The sequence below is a fragment of the Panthera leo genome, chromosome D4 (genome assembly GCF_018350215.1).
Source record: "Panthera leo isolate Ple1 chromosome D4, P.leo_Ple1_pat1.1, whole genome shotgun sequence".
NCBI lineage: Eukaryota > Metazoa > Chordata > Mammalia > Carnivora > Felidae > Panthera > Panthera leo.
In genome coordinates this window covers 84,055,885-84,078,452 of record NC_056691.1, presented here as the reverse complement: position 1 = coordinate 84,078,452, position 22,568 = coordinate 84,055,885, and the positions used below count along the sequence as shown (strand labels likewise).

Here is a 22,568-nt window from a genome sequence, read left to right as displayed (position 1 = left end):
TTGAAGTCATTCTATTGAACAAAGATTATTGAGCACCACCAGAGAGCCTGTTGCTGTGCTGGAGCTCTTGGGAATAGAGTTGGTTTTATTAAAAAGCCCCTTCACCCTCATCTTCAAAGATTTGCAGGAGTGGGGGGTGTAAACAATGACAAATAGGCAGAAATGCTTCTAATCCAGCATCCTCCACACACCCGGAGAAGCAAGGCCCCAAGGAAGTTGCAATGAAAGAGCCCTCGATTCTGACAGGGATTCGGGCAGGGCTGCAGAGAGGAGGGGGGATGCCAAAAGGTGTGCCTCCCTACCCCTCCCGGGAGCCCATCTGTGAGGCTGGGTGTTCAAGAAGAAATTTGTTCTAAAGAATTATGATGCTCCTGCATTTTCTCCTACACAAAGAAGGAAATCTCGGCTGTACGCCCTTTCCTTTCCTCCTCTTGGCACTTTCTGATTGATGATTGGAAATGATGGCAATACATAAACTATTTTTCTTTTTATTTTATGACCTGGTAATAGCAGTAACATATTTCCAGTAAATGTTTTCTATCGCAATAAAAAAGTTGTAACAAGACTAGAAATGGGTATAGTTAAACCCTAAAGAAATCATACTTTCAGAACTGTGGATTGAGGCAGTAACTCTGTAAATCATTTAACTTAGAGAAAGGTCCCCTCCACCCCAAAAAACTCAGGGCAAGCAGCTGGTGTTCACTCTGAGTGCTCGTTGGATAGATGCCTGCTATGCGGGCTGGGGGAGCCTCCAGTTTTGACCCCCATAAGACCCAACTACTCTCTGTCTTCCCACCTAGTTTCCCACCCAACAGCTCTGCTCCTTTCTGAACCAGTAAATCATCTCAACCTTACAATTCTTTTTTTCAACCCCCAAATCAAGAAGATTCTAGTACGCTCTTTCTGGAATACAGTGTGGTAGTGTGGTTAAGAGCACGGGCTCTGGAATCACACACCTGGATTCTTGTCCTGGACACACTGTGGGCACATGACTTAACCACTCCACATTTTTTTTCTCCTCTGTAAAAGGAGGATGATAATGGGGCCTCCCTCATAGAGTTTTATGATTCAGAGTGCTAATGCATGTAAAGTGCTTTGTTAAGGGCCAGGAGTCCTCAGTGTCACTTACTGTTGTATTTAAAAAAAAGGGCAAATTGATGATTTTATTAAATTTGCAAAGCAGTACAACCACCAACATTTATTGAGTGCTTATTACGTCGTAGGCACTGTGTTTACTCCAGTTACTCAGTTACCCCACAAAGGTTTAGATCAGCTAACGTGCCCAGCGTCACATGGCTTGCAAAAAAGCCAATATTTTAATCAAGGTCTTTCTGACTCCAAAACCATTGTCCAACCGCCACATGTCCACCTGCTAGGATTAGATACTCAACAGGAGCAGAGATGGTAAAACCGGTTAAAACTCCTCATAAGTAGTTCTGTCTTACACAGCCATGGCCTCCTTTGGCTAACAAAGATTCTGGAGCAGATAGTGTTGAGAAACTATGCTCTAAGAACTCCACGGTCAGGCAGAAGAAAAAAAAAAAGGCATTTCCTTTCCTAACTGCAGGCAGAGCAGCCTGCTTCTCAGCTGGTCCTTGTTTAGGGCCTGTGACTCTTCAGAGAATGAAGGTCTGCTTTTTCTGGTTGTCCAGTGTCCTTAACATGCTCTAAAAATTAGGCCTTTCCAGCCTTTGTCTTTAATTTCTGATTCTAGCTGACACCTTCATTAATGGTCCAGTACAAGCTTTCTGTCAACTTGAAGACTACTGTGTAAAAGTGGTTTTGCTGTCCTATCAATAATGGTCATAATTTCCCCAATACTCTCATCAGCAGTGAATTGAGTCTTGCAGCAAAGAAATGGAAACCCCAGTGCAGTGGTTTTAAAGTGATTTGTCTTGTAGACGGCGTCTTATTTCAGTAAAATCAGGTCAGTGCGGCACTGCTGGGTCAGATGTAAGTCTGATACAAATTACTTGGAGGAAATTGATCATTTGAACGTTAGGTTATTTTTAACTACTGTAGCTTTTTAATATCTCTTTATTTCCTTTATTTACATCTGTTTTAATAAACTTTAACCATCATCATCAGGCATATTAAATGTCTTCTCAGTTTCAGCCAAGCCTGTGAGAATAGGAGAGTACCCTCTACCCACCCCGCAGGAGTGACCTTCCCTGCAGAGTTTAGGGGTTTGCCATAGTTATGGCCTTGTTTAAACACTTAAGCCCACTCCTCCTCATCCGCCGGCTGGCCCCCTTACTGGGGTTTGTTTATTGCACAGACTGGCCCCTTGACCAGTCTGTTCTTCATTGCTATTGAAAGTTAATGGGGGCAAAATTGCATTCCCAAACATTTGAACCTGAAGTGGCCAGGGCCGAACTTAGTTGATCTCTGGTGATCGGTTCAATTTAGTTACGATTTTTTGCCATTAGGCTGGGGCTGAATGATGGTGATTTGGTTGAGGCCAAATGTCTGAAGAAAATTGGCTCTCTGATAAGAGTGCTGTTATCAGAGGGGGCTCCCTTCTCATTTACATTTAGATGAGTATTGATTATTTATTTACTCAGAGAAGTGAGATTCGTTTCCAATCTTATCTTTCTCGTCTCTGCTTGTCAGCAGAAAGAGAGATAGAGCTCCTGACATCAGGCCAAGATAACAGCACTTTGTAGTAAAGATAAAAGTTGGAATGGGCCTTTTTCTAGTCTTGACTGAAAGGATAAGTTTTAAAAATTAGAACTGATGGGTCATGCTTTCAAAACCTTTCCTGAAGGTTTTGCAGTTTAACTAGGCAGGAGAATTGGTTTATTGGAACAGCCTTGGTCTTTCTTCTTTTGTAATAGGAATTGTATTTAATTTGATTATATTCGGCTGTTTCACTGAGAGCAAATTGTGTATTGGCTCAGAAGAGGCTAAAGTGTGACCTTATTGTCATGTCAGCTTGTTCCTTTTTTATTATTTAAATTCCAAATTATCCAATCTGAGCCTCAGAGGGGGTATAAGCTACAGTGGCTATCACTTGAATATAATTCAGTGCTTACATTAAGATCAAGCAGAAAATGATTATAGTCTCCCCTAGAGGAAGAGTTGTAAGTGATGGCACTGACACTAAATGCAGATATTTTAGAATAGCTGATGTTGGGTCTGGGCTCTGATATTGACAGCGTCAGCTTGTCAGGGGTGGCTTTGGCTCAGTGAGGAACTCAGGATTCAGCCAGCCCCTGCCGTAGAGCAGGCAAGGCTTGGCACAGTTTGCCTCGAATGGACCTCCTTGCCACCAGTCTCCTCCAGCCCATTACCCACAGTGTCACCGGAAGAATCTTACCACAGTGTAAAGCTGATTATGTCACTTCCCTGCTCTGGTAGCATCTGTTGCTTATAACAGAGAATCCAAATCTTGACCGACAGTCTGGGCCAAGCCTGCCGACCCACTTCCCCTCGCACCCCAACACGAGCCTAGGCCTTGTCCACACTGAATTTCCTTCAGTCCGTGTGGGCTCTTCAGTCCCTCCTTGCTTTTGGACATGGTATTCCCTCTGTAGAAATGCACTGTTTCCCCTGGGTCATCTGGCTCTGAGTCCTCCTTCAAGACTCTGCTCAGATGTTTCCATCTTGGGGAAGTGGAAGTTCGGTGCTTCCCTCTTCTCTGTTTCCACAGCACCTTACCGGTCCCTGCCTGAAGGGGAGCACTGATTGGGCTCTTTGGATAATAGCTGCTCCTGGGTCTCGCCACCTCCCCCAGCCTGCCTGAAGGCAGGAATCACTAATTATTCATGTCTGTGGCTGGGACATTGTTGATGCTTAGAATATGTTTGTTCTATGGACATGCGGAAGGCATCGTAACTTCGCCTCTCCTTTGATATCTGTGCTGCCATGCTCAGCTCTGTGACCTTTACTCATCATTTTTAGACTATTTTTGTAGAACCTAAGCCTAGGGAACCTTAGGAATCCTGGCTGCCAAACAAGTCTCTCATCTTGTAGCTTAAAAGCAAACCTGTTTAAACAGATACGTACCCTCTCCCACCCTACACCCCTGCCTGGGACACACATGAGAAAGGATAGGACGTCTGCTTTGACGCAGCATTCCCCGCCACCATGTATCGTCCCTTAATAGGGCTGTTAGCCTGTTGGGACTCTTGGCCTAGGGGGTATACTTGCACCTCCCCACAGCCATCTCTGTTCCAGCCTGTGCTAGCAGGAACAGCCGCCAGCACTGAGCACTGTGCTAAGGAGTCAAGGATCGTCTCTTCTAATCCTCACAGCAGCCTTCTGAGGAAGTTCTGTTATCCTCATTTTACAGATGAGAAAATACACAGAGATCAAGTAACTTCCCCAGAATGCGTATCTGGTTGTGTTACTCCCTGAGAGGGTGCAAGCACCTGGAGTTTCCTGCTCAGAATCCAGCGTTTCCTCTTACTGGCTCATACTTCATCTTTTTTTGGCTACAAGAAGCTCTTTCAGATTAAAGCAGCTCTTGAAGCTGGTGAATGAAAAATAATTGACATGAAGGCACATCCGCGGAGGTATTCCACCTTCGACTTCCTCATTTTTCTCCAGACAGGTTTCTTCAGACCCTCAAACTTGTTCTGATGCTCAGCAATAATAACGATAGGTTCATTCATTTATTTATGACTTCAATCCAAAGAGCATTTGGAACATATACACCCTTACAATAGGATAAAGATACACGTATTGAACAACTACATGAAAGGAAAAGGAAAATAAAGATCCAGAGGGTTCATTGTCCTGGAAATGCGTGCCCAGTCAGCACAGTTGGGTCACGTGTTTAATGCTGAGCTTCCTAACGGGCAAAGGAGAAAGGGACGCTATCAGTTAGTTACAGGATTTATGTTAAACTGTCTAAAGATACAAAAGACCAAGCCAGTTGCCCCAAGAAAGTACAGCTTTTACCGAGAGGTCTGAAGGAAGTTTCTCCCCTTATTTCTTTAGAAATAAGATGCAGAATGGTTGAGGCTATGGTCTCTCTCTTGGGGCTTCTGCACTTGCCTCCCGTTGAATTTCAACTCTCAGCTGGCTCTCAGCTGTTGAGGAATTGTGTGCTAAAACCTTTTATGTTTCAGCCAAGGATTGAAGGGATAGAGGAAGCTGGACTGACCATGTATGTATCCACCGTCCAACAGATACTACAGATTTTCTTTGAAACTTATGTGCTGAGATGTTTGCCTCAGGTTTACAAAATCCCATAAAAATCTTGCCTGGGTATTATAACTTGGAACCCTCCCAAAGTGCCCAGAGCAGTATATTGTTCCTAGACTGTCCAGTGACATGGTGTTACTGCAATAAATACATCATTGGAATGCCCAAGCAGGCTTCCTTGTCGCTGCATAGTAACTGCTTTGCGGAATCTTCCTTTTGTATCCACATCGACTGTGAAGTAGAAGGCATGTGGCTTCATGCGCAGCTGTGACATTTTAAAGCCTCTTTCCAAAGGTGGATGTTGCCTTGAGAGCTATGTCCTGTGCCTTGTGAAAGAGACTTTTATATTTTATAAAATCATTTCCTTAGCAAAAATTTATTAATAGAAACTGACCTCACAGCTTGTCTTTTTAAAATGGTTTTGGCTGCTGTTTTTTCTTTTCTCCCATGTCAGCTGCCTGAAAATTAAGCATTTGATAGAAACTGTAAGTTGATATATCTAGTAGGTCTGGGTTGTCATAATCTTGATTATCATTACCAGACTTTTATTAAAAACTTGTTATGAGGGAGGCGATGTGGTTCGTACATGTTGCAGAGTGCAGCCCTGGCTATGAATCCTAATCCCACCACTTCCTCTGGGACCTTGAGCCAGTTATTTAGCCTTTGTAAGCCCCAGTTTCTTCCCCTATAAAATGGAATTCGTATTCTTTACATCCTAGGGTGACAAATCAGGCGATCTCTATAAAAGGTCTGGTAGAGTACCTGGCACATAGTAGGCCCTGTTAATGTTATGATCTCTTAGTTTTGTTACAGTCCTGTGTTGAGGATGTGGATGACAATTGACACTAGGTAGCACTATTCATGTATCCAACACTGCTCTGCTTTACAACTATTAACTCATTAAATCCTCAGATAGGCCCATGAGGTATTATTATCTTCCCCGTCTTACAGATGAATAAACTGAGCGAGGTTGAATTGCCCCAGAACCATACAGCTAAGCTGCTCAGCCAGGACTAGACCAAGGCAATCTGGCCCCAAGCCCATACCCTTAGCCACCAGCTTAAGTTGCTTCTCATACACACCCTGCCTCTCATTACACATACGGCTTGAAGTTATCAGTCTGGCCTTTTCAGGGGAAAGTGTATATGACAGGCTTTCCATGTGAGGGGTCTTCTCCACTGTTCAGGCAAGAATTAGGAGAGAAGTTGATATTTGTAAGAGGCAATTTTCCATTTGGGTTTTGATCTCAAGTCTCATCTAGAGCTTAACCACCCTGCTTTCCCTAAAGTCAAGACCTATCAGTCTTTTGGTAAGTTCATAAATAGGTTTCCAAGTTGGTCTTTAGCTTTTATGGAAGAGTGGAGGGAGTACCCAGGGCAGAAGATGACGCTCAGAATTTCAGTTACTGACAAAACTGGGCACACATAGGCATATTCTTAAGGAAAGATGGAAGGAGAGAGTCTTCCTGGATGGATGGAAAAATAAGGTGATCCTGTCTTCATAAGGACCCAGGATACAGCCATTGGACAGGATATTTAGTATGTATGGATTTCATTAAAATAAATTATTTCAGATCATTTTCAGTTTGAATTTATAGAAAACCACAAGTTAAGTGATTCAGAACCCAAACAAAACAACAAATCTACAAAAATCTATAGTATGGTATAAACTATGGCCTCTTTATAATTGGCCAGTAATTTATAGTTCACTAGAGAAAGAAAGGTTCAGAACACACAGGCTTCAGAGCTTAAGACCCTTGGGTTTTATTTCCCCTGTCCTACTTCCTACCTTTGTGATCTTGGGCAAGTTACTTCACCCTGCCAACCTTCAGGGTCCCAGCCTTCAGGGTCCCAATCTGTCAAATGGGGATAATAGTATCTGCCTCTTAGAGTTGCTGTGAGCATACACTAAGGTAACATGTGGAGAGTGCTTGGCATATAATAGCCGTTCAGTAAGTGAGAGTCATCATCATATTAGGCTTCAGGGAGAAAGTCCTAAAGCTACTTTCACGAAAGAAACTGTCTTAATAGAAATATCTGCAAGACCTAAGAAACAAGAGAGTACATGTTGAATGATGGCAGTTATGACTTTGAGAGTGGTGCAGGGGCTCATGTTTGGGGACAAGGAACCTTTCCTAGTACCCCCTGCCCTCCCCTGCCCCCGCAATTTCCCTCATCATGTTTCCCAGACAGCTGCAGAGACTGGAAGGAAAAGAGTGCAAAGGAGACCAGCCTGAAATAACCCTGATGCACCCAGGCCTTGGCTCCCAGCGATCGGGAAAGGGGTGGCTCGTTTACAGTCCAGCTGTCAGGCACACGGCTTCAGAAGCCCAACCCCCTGTACCCTGGGCTCAGAGTCAGACTACGCAAGCCTAGGTTACAGGGTTACTTAAGATGAAAATAGCGATCTACATAAACAGACGAATGTCTGGTTTTGATTAAATTATCGCATGTGAAAGGCCCATTAGAGATGCCACAATGTGTGGTGATTATGGTATCCTCAGAAAAATGGTGTAGTAAGAGATCAGAAGACTTATAAGTATATATGACCTATTTTAAATGATAAAAGTAGCCTTTATTATAGGAAATGTAAAAAATACAGAAAAACACTAAGGAAAAATAAAAACACTCATTATCCCACTATCCAGTACAAACACTATTCACGTTTTTTAATGTTTATTTATTTTTGAGAGAGAGAGACAGAGTCAGAGCATGAGCTGGGGGAGAGGCAGAGAGAGAGAGGGATACATCGAATCTGAAGTAGGCTCCAGGCATGAACCTTGAGATCATGACCTGAGCCAAATTCAGAAGCTTAACTGACTGAGCCACCCAGGCGCCCCAGCACTATTCACATTTTGGAAATAACTTTGCAGTCTCTTTTCCCCTCTGTGACTTTACCTATATTTTTTCACAATTGCAATCATCCTGCATATATTGTGTTATAGTTTGCCATTTTCATAAAATAGCATATTATAAACATGTTTTATAAAATTAAGTATTTTTGCAGCATCACTTTTAATATCTCTGTGGCATTTCACAATATTTTGTTTAATCAGTCCCCTGTTGTTATATCTAGAGTGTTCCCAAATTTCGGCTGTCATTAAAAAAATGAATTATTATAGCTAAACTGTGTACCTGATTTCACTGTAAATCCATAGAGGTGGATGTCAGTGTCTTGCCCATTGTGTTGCTGGGAGGTACTGGGGGTGGGGCCGCCCAAGATTGTTTGACAGGCCAGCGTCTTAGAAAGTAGCCGTCTAGGTTCAGCAGTGACTCCCTTCCTAGTGGGCTGAAAGGCCCACAGCTATGAAAGGTAGGTGTTAGGGAGGGGAAAGGAGAGGGTGGATGGGAATCTTCTCGCCAACTAAGTTTTCTGAAAGTTCAGCTGGGCATGATTTTTCTGTGATTACGTCCACCAGTGACATCAGGAATCAACAGCAAACATGCCTGGTAATTGACAGATATCAGTGGCAAGTGACAGGTATTGAATACTAGGAATTACCTGTGTTTCCATACCTTTATTTGCTAAATCTTTTTGAAATGAAAATATAACTGGTGTATAATGTTGACCTGAATGTAGCATATTAGAGTTTATAGGAATCATGTAGGCTTCTGAGCATGTATTTGCATAAACAGTTGTATAAGTATTTTGAGCATTGTTTACTTGGTAAAAATTTAAGAGCTATCTGGAGTGTAAAAAAGACTGAACGTGTGTAATAACTCTGAGAATTGCTGATGAAATACCAATTAGAGGAAAGAGGGACTGTCCCATGAAACTGCAGTGCTCTCAGTGAACATAGAACATAGGCGAGGAGAATGACACGGAGGACGTGAGCGAAATGCCTTCAATTGCTGAGGGAGAAGTACTGGGTGTGAATAACAGCAAGCTGACAACAGCTGAAGAACATATCTAAAAATATGTGTTCTGCCCGGGAGCCCCGGAAGGCCTCTGATGCTTTCCTCAGATCCCTTACAGCCCTCCTCTGTCTGACCAAACATGCCTTTCAGAGTCAAAATAAGAAGACAGTTTCTTACACCTCGAATCTTTTCAATAGCCATTAACAACAGGAGTAGTCTTTTGAATCTGATCATTGGACCCGTTAGGTGTTATCTGAGAAGAACAAGATTGTCATTTGGCTTGACAAAGAAACACATGAATAAATGTATAAAATGCCCAGTGTTTTATTAAGATCTGCCAGAACCCCCTGTGTGACACAGGATGGCTAGTATTCCTGGTTTTCAGTATTATTGAACCTGTGTCTTTGTGTTTTCATGAATGTTTCAACAAAAACATGAATCAGCAGCCACTGTCTATCACTGTAACCCTTAAAGCAGAGAATTTTTTTTAACCTCACCTGCTTTTTAAAATGTTTTTGAATTTTGGGGCTGTCATCATATTAGAATTCTACACATACTTTATCCCTGCTTATAATTGATTATGCATTATTATATAGTGATTATTAATAAGTACTTCTGTAGGAGTGCTTCCTATGAGGCAGGTGCATTACTAAGTATTTTTCCTGAATCATCTGTAATCGTCACAGTAATCTTTAAGGTATAAGCATTTCCCCCATCACATATTAGGGAACAGAGGCTCCGAGGGGGTAGGTTACCTGCCTCCTACCTGAGAAACCAGGTAACCCTGTTGTGATTCCAGGTCAGTCTGACTCAGAAGCCATCTGCCTTTCTGGGGGAGCTGAGCAGAAACGGAGCTGATAATAGAACAAACACGTGTGTGGAACGTTGTGGGGGAAAAAAAAAAACAAAACCCAAACTCTTCCTTCTTGGATAGCTAGAGCCCTCAGACAGACCAGCATTTTCCTAATGCTTAAATCAGCTTTTTGCCAGTATTTGGGTGTTTTGTTTTGTTTTTTTCAATATTAAATTCACTGTTTCAGACTTCCTCCCCTCCTCCTGCCCCTTTGATCTTCCAGGCCCTCAGTACCGCCTGGAGAAGCAGAGTGAGCCCAATGTCGCCGTGGACCTGGAAAGCACTTTGGAGAGCCAGAGCGCATGGGAGTTCTGCCTGGTCCGCGAGAACAGTACGTTGGCCTCCTCGCTCCATGCCCGCTTTGTCCGTTGCAAACATGCTTAGGAGTCCTGTGTTTGGGAACACTCAGTGGTCTGGCTTCCCTTGGCAGCTTTGAGATGACTTTTTTTCCCAAGGCAGAGCTCAGCCTCCGTGCCAAAAGTGTGTCCCAAAATGAAATGATTGATTTTATGCATTTTGGTAAGAAGTCTGCATCCTGTTTAGCACTCTGTGATTAATATTTTTCTGTTGAACTGTATCTTCCTAAGTTAGGAGCAGCCCTGGAAGCAGCTTAGAAATAAATATGAGGCCTTTTCTGAGGAAAGACTATTTTGTACATAAAACAACTGGCCCCTGTCAGTATCACTGTTCAGAGTTCTAGTTTTAGAAAATTCTGTTTGCATATTTCTTAGTAGGAGGCAATGTAGTGTTTCCCAGAGCTATGCTGTAAACCCTTTTAAAACTTCGGTTAATTTCTTTCATTTTTTTCTTTAGTTTCCAAGTTGTGAATCTTTGCCATTCCCTCCTCTGTACTCCCGCTGACTTACGGGGCAGGTGACATGAAAACTGAGATTATGGCAGCCAATTCTCTGCAGTTATTCCTGCTTTGGGGCATTTACAGAGGCTGTTTCTTCTGTGAGGAACACACTTTCCCCCACTCCAGTTAACTGTTTCTCACCCTTTGTCTCTGTTCAAATGTCACATCTTCAAAAAGGCCACCTGTGATCTCCCTGTCCCCTGTCACCTAAACCTAATCCGTTCCTCATTTGGGTGCCCTGTTAGGTTCTGTCTCAGAGCATACTACTTTTTCTGTTTATAATTATATATTTTTCTCAATGATTGTTTGATTATCTCCCCCACTAGATTGTCAAGTCTCTGAGCACATCTTTGGCTCATACCAGGTTGTCCCTCATTATTTCAGCAAATACTTGCTCATCATTCACTCTAGGCCGATACTGTGGAACTTAGTAAATAAAGAATGAATGAATCAATGAATGAATGAATGTCAGTTTTTAGTCATGCCACTGGCCCTCTAAGCAAGACCAGCCTACTACTCATTGACCAGGGGCCCTGGCAGCCTCTGCTGGAGAGGCATGCACAAATTTCACCAGAATAGTGAAACACGATCTTGCCCTTAGCAACAAATTCTCAAAGGCAGAAGGTTGGTATCCCCACAGACTGCCGCCGGTTGTAAGTATCTTATATAAATATGCAAAGAAATAAAAATTAATTGGATTCCCAAATGCTCCAAAAATTCAAATAAGTAGTAAAAAAAAAAAAAAAAAAAAAAAGTTTATCCCTGTCAACAATCTAAGATAGAAACATTTTAAAGCAACAATGTAACTCTTTTCACCAATTAAATAAGCTAGGTGTTTCCGAAAGAGTCCTTATTGCTAGGGAGAAATAGGCATATTCAAATACCTAAGTTAAGGCAAGTTAATGTAACTGAAAGTATCAAGAGACCTAAAGATGTTTTCCCCGGCGTGTCTTTTTTTTTTTCCTTTTTAATTTTTTTTTTTTAACATTTATGTATTTTTGAGAGACAGGACACAAGCAGGGGAGGGGCAGAGAGAGAGGGAAACACAGAATCCAAAGCAGGCTCCAGGCTCTGAGCCGTCAGCACACAGAGCCTGATGCAGGGTCCAAACCCACAAACCATAAGATCATGACCTGAGCCAAAGTCGGATGCCCAACCAACTGAGCCACCCAGGTACCCCCTCCCTGGCATTTCTGCTTTTGGGAATCTATCTTAAGGAGAAAAAATCTAAAATGCAAAAAATATTTATGTGTAATGATAGTTGTTAGATATTTATGATGTCTAACACTAGAAGAGTAGTCAAATAAGGTATATCTATATTGGAAAATTGTGCAGGCATCACCTTTTGGTAAAGGCAGACTAAGTAGCTTGGACAAATTCCCCCACTGAAGGTAACTTAAAAAGCTGATTTTTTTAAAAAGCTGATTAAAATACATAAATCCTCACCCTAACGTCATCAGAAAACATGAGAAATAAAATAATTAATGCTCTATATCTGGAAGAAGATTGAACCTAAAGAAGGGAGATCAATACCTAGGAACAATTTTGTCCTGACATCATCTGAATTTGAGGACTACAATATTTAAAGGAAATTTTACCACCTTCAAATTCATATATTACAAAAGAAGAAATTCCAAGAAGTAATAAGCTAAGCATTCAGCTCAAGAAGTTAGAAAAGAAACCAAATAAAGAAACATAAAGAAAATAAAAAGAAAGAAGCAATAAAGAGCATAAATTAATGAAATAGAATATTTAGGGACATCAAAATCAAAGTTCTTAGAAAACACTAATAAATTACTAAACCTCTGATAAAATGGATCAAACACAAGAAATAACAGAAACAAATAGTAATAAAAATGAAAAGGAGGTTTATTATCTGTTTAATAACTACAGATCCAGCAGTTATTAACAGATAATAGGAAATTAGTTTGAAAACCTCCATACCAAAAATTGTGAAAATGTGTATGAAATGACAAATCCCTAAAAAGAAAAAGGAAAAAAAAAAAGACAGCTTACCAAAATTGACAGAAGAAGAAATAGGAAACTGGAATATTCCCGTAACTATTTTGAAAATTGAGTTCACGATTAAAAATCTGTCCACAAAGAAAACTCACACCTGGGTGATTTTGCTAGCTAGTTCTGCCAGATACTTCAGGAAGAAATAACTCCCATCTTACATCAACTATTCCAAAGAAAAGAAAAAGAAGTGACACTCTCTGATTCATTTTAAGAAACTGTCTCAGTCTTGTTACCAAACCCTAATAAGACCATACAACACAGAAAATTTAAATAGATGCAAATATCCTAAACAATATTAAACTGAATTCAGTATTATATTAAGGGAATAATATAGCATTCCCACGGTGGGTTTATTCAAAGAATTCAAGGTTAGTTTAACATTAGAAAAACCCAGTCAGGATAATTTGCCACAATAGCAGATTAAAAGAACAATCATCGGGGCACCTGGGTGGTTCAGTTGGTTGAGCATCTGACTTTTTAGCTCAGGTCATGATCTCATGGTTCATGGGATTGAGCCCCACATCAGGCTCTGTGCTGACAGCTCAGAGCCTGGAGCCTGCTTCGGGTTCTGTGTCTCCTTCTCTTTGCCCCTCCCCCACTCATGCTCTGTCTCTCTCTCTCTCTCTCTCTCTCTCTCTCTCTCTCTCAAAAATAAATAAACATTTAAAAATTTTTTTAAAAAAGGAACAGTCATTTCAGAATATGTGGAATATTCAACCATTGTAAGTTGTGTTTACCAAGAGTTTTCATAACGGGAGAAATAACTTTGATGTAATATTAAGGAGGAAGAATGTCAAGGATACAAAACAAGCTATATGGACTAATATCAACTATGTTAAAAAGAATAGAAGGAAAGTGTCAAAATATTAATAGTGGTCTCTGGTTGGCAAGATTTTGTGTAATTCATTTTTGTTCCTCTTTATACTTCATTTATACTTTCTGGAGTTTCCATAATGAGCATCCATGACTTTCTAAGAAGAAAATGCAAACAAACAATAAGGTCAAGTTGATATAGATAAAGATTATGTAATGAGAGTAGCTCTTAGTTTAATAGTCCTTGTGACATTTGAAATCTCAAACCATGTACAGTGCCACACCATGGCTCACCAAAGGGGGAATTAGAATAGCACACCCCTTTGTAACTTGCTTAACTAATTTTTTTTAACCTTATGTAAGTGGGTAATCCTTCCCCCCCTGTCATTTTCTTTCATCTTTAAAGAATCTAGTCTAAAACAAACTGGGGAAACTGATTCACAGGAGTTCTGTAGTGGATTCTGTTTCAGAATATTGACTCCTTGTTAAATGATTAAGAGGAAATATCATTTGTTAGCATCTTGGTAAATTTTTTGGATATGTAGTACTTATTCACGTAAAAAAAAATTCCTCAGGTAACAAAGTGTCTCTAGTGAAAACTTCGCCTCTCTCCTCTCCCCTAGTTCTCCTTCCAGAGACCACAGTCGTTTCCAGTTTCTTTGGTGTCTTTCCAGGCATTGTCTGTATACACGCAAGCATGTTCTGATTATGGATGTGACTGTACCCCCTACGTACATATATATGCTGACATGTATGCAATGTACACGTACATTTGTTCTTCCTCTTTTTAGAAACAAATGATAGCAAACTTACCATTAATGTTCTCATCTTTCTCTTTTCATTTTAACGATACATTGTAGAGCTTTTTCATGTTAATCCACGTGCTGTTCCACATACAAATTCACCTCTTTCTGTTTTTTCTCTTTTTTTAAAATCTTTTTTTCACCTCTTTTTTTTTTTTTTTTTTTTTTAAATTTTTTTTTTTTCAACATTTTTTATTTATTTTTGGGACAGAGAGAGACAGAGCATGAACGGGGGAGGGGCAGAGAGAGAGGGAGACACAGAATCGGAAACAGGCTCCAGGCTCCGAGCCATCAGCCCAGAGCCTGACGCGGGGCTCGAACTCACGGACCGTGAGATCGTGACCTGGCTGAAGTCGGACGCTTAACCGACTGCGCCACCCAGGCGCCCCTCACCTCTTTTTTTAACTGCGCCACAGTATTTCAAAGTGTACATAATTTCAAATCTGTTTTGTTTTGCTTTGCTTTGCTTTGCTTTGCTTTGCTTTGTTTTGAAGATGAGGCCTATCGCTCATCCTAGGAAAGAGACACTGAGGATTGTTAGATAAAGCTTTGAAATCTGGGCTCTTATTCTCACTCCACTTCTAAGCATGAGCACAGTCTTAAATAACTTGTGTGATATCTGTGAGCCTCAGCATCTTAAAGGATTTGCAAGAAATTCCAATTGTCTCGCTCTGAGTCAAAATCACTGTGTTCACGAAAGAAGCCCTCACCAGCATTTACAAAGGGCACAAGGCAGTCAGTGGTTTGAAAAAGTGGAATATTATAACTACTCTTCATAAAGTGGAAGTAAATAAAAACAATTTACTCCTTTTCTAGAGAAGGGTTGTTTTTTTTAAATCTTTTTTAATTTATTTAATTTATTTTTATTTTAAGTAGTTCCAGTGTGGAGCCCAATGCAGAACTTGAACTCAAAACCCTGAGATCAAGACCTGAGATGAGATCAAGAGTCAGACACTCAACTGACTGAGCCACCCAAGTGCCCTAATCTTTGCTTTATTTTAAATAGAAATTCCAATGAGGAAAGACATATTGTTCTTCCAGTATTAAGAATAGCTTAATAGCTGTGTATTAAAAATTTGGGTTGAGACGTAAATATTTCAAAAATGGATTTTTTGCTTCTGTTGGTATGTTTGATCAGGACAAGCTTGCTGTCCATAAAGCCTTTTTTTTTTTTTTTACATTTATTTGTTTATTTTGAGAGACCATGCGTGAGTGGGGGACAGGCAGAGAGAGGGGGAGAAAGAGAGTATCAAGCAGGCTCCACGTTGTCAGTGTTGAGCCCAATGCAGGGCTCAGTCCCATAAACCATGAGCTCATGACCCGAGCTGAAATCAAGAATCAGATGCTTAACTGATTAAGCCACCCAGGCACCCCCATAAAGCCATTATAGAAGTGAGCTAAATTGTGAACATCTATTATGCATTGTTTAAGGGACTATGCTGTTGAGCCAGACTAAGTAAAGGCAGTTTACGTTCTGGCCCTGCCACTTACTGGCTGTGTGACCTTGAACAGTTTACCTAACCTTTATTGAGTAGTTTATCTGCCCTCATAAGGTTGATAGAATTCAGTGAGTTTCAATAATGATAACGTTCTTAGAATGGTGCCTGGCACATAATAAATACTCAATAAATGTTAACTGTAATTAATAAATAATGAAAGCAGCATTCTGTGGCTGACAGAGCAGATGGGCCACAGATGTGGAGATCTGGAATCATAGACCCGTCGGGGCCCACAAGGAGGTGTGTGATGGGAGAAGGAAGTGATACAGAATGGAGTGAGGAAGGGGAGTGGAGGGCAGGCATGTCTGTAATCTGTGTCATAAGATGAGAGAACTTGGAAGCAGGGTACTTTCCAGCATATATGCTTTGGGGTTCCAGAAGAGATGCATACCTTATAAGTAAAGCACACGACCGTAAAGGTAGATATAAGCCTTTCAGTTTTTCTTCCAAGTGGGATGGGCATACCTTTGTATCAACCACATCAAAGGATGTTTTTTTAATGATTTATTTAGGCCTTATTGTAAGGCATTGTGCTAGACATTTTGCAAATGCTCTCTTTTTCTCTCTCTTTTTAAAGTTTATTTATCTTCAAAGAGAAAAAGTGTGCAAGCATGCATGTGCAAGCGGGGAAGGACAGAATCCCAAGCAGGCTCTGTGCAGTCAGCACGGAGCCCAGCTCGGGACTTGATCACACAAACCATGAGATGGTGACCTGAGCCGAAATCAAGAGTTGGATGTTTAACCAACTGAGCCATCCAGGTGCCCCTACAAATGCTCTTGTAGTTTTCATAACCACCCTATAAGATACTGTTCTAATTGTGGAGAGAAGTTGTGACTTACCCAAAGTTAGCTAGCCAACAAATGTCAGAACCAGAATCCTCGGTCAGCTGTCTGATTCCAAAGCCCACCCTGAGATTGTTGATAAAATAACCTAAATTTTCAACCCTAAGAATTGTGATGACCATTGTCTTACACACTCTGAGAGAGAAGCTTGCTAATGAAGCTAATATGACAAGAGTGTCTGCCTGGGGACTGAGAGCTAACATTTGTGCTTGGATCTTGGCTTAAATAAGAAAATGACAAGCCAAAGTCCTTGAGCTTTCCAGTTTGGATTCTTGTCTGATAATCTACTACATCCTTCAGCCAACTGTCTGCCAGAAGCTGGAATCAGACCAGAAGGAGACATGAGTACATTGGAGAGGATGTAACATTAGAAGACTTCCATTCTTGTCCAAGCATCTATATAAATCCTGGCACCAAACTTGAGCCTCAGTTTCTTTTTGTGCCACGTGTTGCCGGTGACCTTTTCACTTACCCACTGATCACACATAGGTAGCCCATCCAGGTCCTTAGAAGAAAGACACAGTGTGAACCAACTTATTCTTTGCACAACTTTTAAGAGAGAAACTTGGGAATTCTCCACCGTCAGAGCTGAACTAGGCTTGAAATTAAACTGGCTTAACGGAGTACCAACAAAACGTCAGACACTGTCTTTACTGTTTGATCACTCAGTAGTCTGTCCTTCTAGTAGTTCAGCATAGTGTTTTGAAAGCACTATGCCTCTGCAGCCTCTGACATTAGACAAATCATGTTCCCTCTCTGAGCCTCAGTTTCCTATATAAATGGAGGTCGTTGAATCTGTTTTATAAGGGTTTTTTGAGGATTAAATGAGATACAAGTGCTGCCATAATAACAGCCTTTTAGGCCACTGTGCTCATCATCCTTAATTTATAGAAGAAACTGAAGCTTTACGGGATGATTTGCTCATGATCACATGAATAATGATGGGGGGTGGGGATGGGAGGCTGGAAAACTTTTCTGTCTAGTAAGTCTAGAACAACGGTTGAATCTGATTATTTTATTTCCTAAGTAGAAGTTGCCATCCAGAGGTTTCAGTTGTTCTCTAAATGCCAGCTCATCCTCCTTTGATCTTTAAAGGAGACCTTCTATTATTTCAATGCCTTACTGAAATCCTTAATTTCCTTAGGTTAAGGCTATACTGAGGAAGGCCTCAACTCAAGGTGGACAGTCACCTAGATAAGTGGACTGTGGCAGGACAGTGTCTCTGGGTCTTAGTCTGTGGGAAGCCTCTTTCAGCTTTGTTAGTTTGCCCTTGAAGACCGAAAGAGGAGGCAGCTCTGCCTAAAAAGCCTCCCAGACCACTCCCTGGACTCCGGAAGAGTCTCTCCCTACCCCAGTCTAATCACTGATTCCACTGGATGGATTACACTGGACTGTGACCACCACCACCCCTCGCCCAGGGCAGGGACCATCGGGTGCTGCGGCCAGGTATAGTTTATTCCCCTGGATGGAGTGAGCATCCTGAGTCCCTGGCATCACCAGGCCTCTCAGTAGGGCTCCAGGGGACAAGTACATGATCGCTTTTAAAGACCATTGGGGATTTAGGTAAGTATCTAAGCCTGTGTTTCTTCATGCTGGTACTTGGGCTGCCCCCCGCCCCACTCCCTGCCGCTGCCCAATACTACTAAATAAGAAAAGAAGGCAGGAAGCAGCCATAGGCAGTGAATGTTTGTTAATCATGATGTGTTTCCAGCTCCTCTTCATGGTGCTTATTCATAGTGGGCTGATCCCTCCTCCTGTGTGTGCTCTGTGCCAGCCCTGGAGACTCCCCGGTGGTTCCATTTGGCTTCTGGAGGCTTTGCTTTCTTCAGCTACAAATTACTAATCTCTCCAATTTCTGTCATGTGACTTAAATGCCAAGGCTGTAAGCCTCTTTTATTATACCACAACAGCAGTCTTTAAACGCAAAAGGGAATGTGATTGTGCAAATAAACTCTATTTACAAATAGAAATGACCTGTGGTGTTCACGGTACGGATTTTAGGTTCAGTTGCTGCTGAAAGCCAGCTATGTGTCTGGCTTTGGTTGGGGGAAAAGCATTCACCATAAGGAGTTTTTGTACGGGTGAAGGTTTTTGCACATATATATTGGATAATAACTCCCTGCTTGCTGCACGCTAACAGAATTTAAATGAAACAAAAACGTTATCCCCAGTGTAAGAATACCTGTGTGTCTGCACCTCTTGCTTTCTAGTTAATGTGGGCTGGTTGGTAATGTGTTGTAGTGGGAAACGCAAGATGTTTACAGGTACTGTGTGACCTTGGGCAAGTCCTTCTCTGCCAACTTCGTTTTCCCATCTGTAAAATGTGATGGTAATCCCTATCCTTTGGCGATATTGGGAGGATTAAGCGACTTTGTGTGTACTAAAAGCACATAGTGATGTGTAATGCACAGGGCAAGCGTTGACCATTCCAGTGTTTGTCTGCTGTGTGCCTGAGACATAGGGCGAGCACCTGTGCCCAGACACCACAGCTAGTCCATTGCTTGTGTGTGATGGCCTCTTCCTTCCCTGTTATTCCTGGTTTCCCACTAGCTCTTAGACTTCCCACAGGCCCTTTTGGCAATGGCCAGCACCAAGGGTAGATGGTACCTAGGGCAAAAGACAGTGCTAACCTATACTAGAAGCAGACTTGTGCCCTGTTCACACCTACTTCTTCAGTAATGAATCTCTGAATTGTACTATGTGGGCTGAGAAATTCTACATGAATTGCATTTTTCGCTCTCCCCCTTTCTTGAAAGTTCCCCCCTTTTCATTTTATCATTAGGTAGTAATTAGTATTCAAGGGAAATTGGTCTTAATATATTGAAATTGGTTAAGTGCATTTAGACCTGTACCACAGCCAATGTCTTATTGGAAAATGTAATTGGGGACTCTGTGTATGTAATTAATTGAATTACAATTAAGAACTTTCATTAAGCGATACACTGGTACATTAGAGCAGTAAGGAAACATGTTTGACGAGCCACAAACCCTGTATGGGCTCTAAGTGAGGGCACAGGGATTTGCATCCCTTTGGTAAGCTCCTGGCCCCAGAGACCACCCTGCAGCCCCTGACTAATGGTTTGGTAATGCATCAGGTGACATTTCTGTAGTGATTCCCAGATGGGAGGTGGGGTTCTTCCAGTATGTGTGACCTCAGTTTCTGACTCTGGAGTCAGAGAGAGAGAAATAGAGTGAGAGGGCCTCAGTGTTGATCAGATATTACAGTTGTTAGGTATTTGGTCATGTCAGTTGTCAAAAAATGCCCAGGCTTCTTTTCCTGTGTTTTCAACAGTAACAAAGACACATTGGAGGAAGAGGAAACGATAGGAATTCTGTCATCAACCTAACATCCAAGCAAACCTGTAATGAACCAATGGTCGGGACCCTTGGATAGTCATGCTTTAACCTGTAAAAGGTGGTTAGTTTCATTCTGAGCACACATTCTTTTATTCCTCCCCAGAACCTTGATGGCATCCTCCTCCAGGCCAGCCACTATGCTGAGGCGGTGGAAAGGAGTTGCACATCATGGAGCCCACAGTTGTGATAGGTGCGACAAAAAGTATAAAAGAGTAGCTAGCAGGTGACTGGGGCCGTGAGAAAAGGAGAAAGCTTCCCTGTGGAAGAATAAAAGGAGTTTGTTAGTGAGTAAGGGAGGAATGTTTCAGTGCAAGGGACAGCTCATCTGAAGGCCTTGAGAAGGAGCTTGACCTGTTCGGGAATAAATGAATGGAGGGGGCAGGAAATGAGCAAGGGTGAGAGTGCTGGGAGTTAAGACGGAGGGCTGCGCAGGATCTAGAAAGCAGAGCCCAAAGGTCCTACTCTTTTTAGAAGTTCTGCAAACCGGAAACTGTTTCTTTCTGATCACCTCATAAAACAAGATTACCCTGATTTATTTGAAGGTCTGAAATCTCCCTGTGGAAAGGCTCTGACTCCAAGAGTTTAATCAATTAGGCCCTGACAGCAAGGATCCCTACCCTGATTGTTGCATGGAACATTCAGTGAAGGGCATATCCTACTATGTGATCCTGACGGCTTTGGAGAGATTACTACAGAGGGGCATGCCTGCACACATGTGTGTGTTATAGTATATCACCTATTGATTCTTTTTTAGAGACCAGCAAAAATGACTAGTAGCCAAAGGGAAGTGTTTAATAGAAGAGAAGTTTGGGGCTTATGAGGCTTTAGGGACTTAAAAGGCCTTTGGAAAAAAAAAAAATGTGATGGATGTAGAAAGCAAGGGAGAGTTTTTCTCCTTGACTCACTTATGCAGCCAGCTTGGAGTCTTACAGAAAGAGTGAAGAGAATTAGGTTTTATCCCTGATTCTTTGTTCTGGCAAGGCCAGGCATAATTGTGTTCTCCTTAGATACTGTTATGGCCCAAGGATTTGTACATGCACAGCCCATCTAAGGAACATTTTTACCCAAAGGGTTATGTGGTGGGTAACGGCACATTTTTAGAATTAGACAGACGTGGGTTCGGTTCCTAGCTCCAGCTTATACGAGTTGCATGGCTATACCAGCCGGATGACATTCTAAGCTTCATTTTTCTCACCTGTGAAAAGTGGATAATAAACTACAACTTTGGGGAAAATTAAATGAGGGTATTGGGAAAATTAAATGAGATAACGTATTTAAAGTGCTGAACATGTGGGGCACCTGGGTTGGGTGGCTCATTCGGTTAAGCTCCTGACTTTGGCTCAGGTCATGATTTCATGGTACATGAGTTCAAGCCCCACGTTGGTCTCTGTGCTGACAGTGCAGAGCCTGCTTGGGATCCTCCCCTTCCTCTGCCCCCTCTCCCACATACTCTTTCTCTCTCACGAAATAAATTTCGCCTTTAAAAAAAATAAATTGCTGAGCATAATGTCTGGCATATAGTAAACACTCAGTAAATGTTAACCTCTGTTGTGGTTGTTGTTGAGGCAGCATCCCAGTTTGGTGGGTTGCCTGAATGGAAGACTAGGAATGGTGTGTTAGGTTCTATTAACTGAGATAAATATGGGGGGTGGTATACAAACTCAGGTATACTGTTACGGTTAACCTGTGGTTCAGCAAACTTCACTCATGCCCCCAACGGCACTTATTGAACATCGACTTTGTGCTCTGTAGGATAGAATGTTCCTGCCCTCAAAGGAACTCATTGTGTAGAAACAGAATATAGATGTTTATCACATAAGAGGTTTACAAGAGCCTTCAGAATGACAGGGTTCCGGGAGAGAGATCAGGAAAGATTCTAGACTAGACCTGGAAGTGTACATATTTTATTTTATTTTTTAGAGAGAGTGTGAGTGGGGGAGAGGGGAAGAGGAAGAGAGAGAGAGAGAGAGAGAGAGAGAGAGAAAGAACCCCAAGCAGGCTCCACGCTCAGTACAGGACCGACACAGGACTTGATCCCACAACCCTGGGACTATGACCTGAGCCAAAATCGAGTCGAATACTCAACTAAGCCACCCAGGCACACTGAAGTGTATACATTTTAAAGAGTGGGGAGGATATTCTGCCAAATGGTATAACCTGAGCAAAGTCCATTTTAGCCAAAGTGCAGTGATTGTTCTATGTGGGGAATAGCAATAAGGCATCAAGATAGAGTAGGGCAGGGGTACCTGGATGGCGCAGTTGGTAGAGCGTGATCTCAGGGTCATGAGTTCAAGCCCTGTGTTGGGGGAGGGAGGGAGGAGAGTAGGGCAGAAGATGGTTTATCTCCTCTTGATTTAGTCAGTTATTTGTGCAGCAGTATTTTACTGTGTGCCAGGTCCTGCCATGGATACTGTCTCTGCCTTTGAAGAACTTATCCCCCTCCAACCCTGACTGTTTTATTTTCCACCACTCCCCTTCATACACTCTTTGCTCCAGCCAAATGCAAACATTTGCTGA

The 22,568-nt window shown here is 41.9% G+C and overlaps 1 protein-coding gene across 10 annotated transcripts in view; it reads left to right on the top strand.

Annotated features, from left to right (window-relative positions):
* MAPKAP1 (MAPK associated protein 1) overlaps positions 1-22,568 on the top strand; it is a 274,415-nt gene that overhangs the window by 200,943 nt on the left and 50,904 nt on the right. For 9 of the 10 annotated variants that reach the window (XM_042912768.1, XM_042912767.1, XM_042912770.1 and 6 more), the window contains one exon: positions 10,085-10,192. The exons of the other annotated variant lie outside the window; for it this stretch is intronic. In XM_042912768.1, the coding sequence (XP_042768702.1) occupies positions 10,085-10,192 (108 nt within the window). The remainder of the gene's footprint in view (positions 1-10,084; positions 10,193-22,568) is intronic. 10 annotated transcript variants of the gene reach the window in all.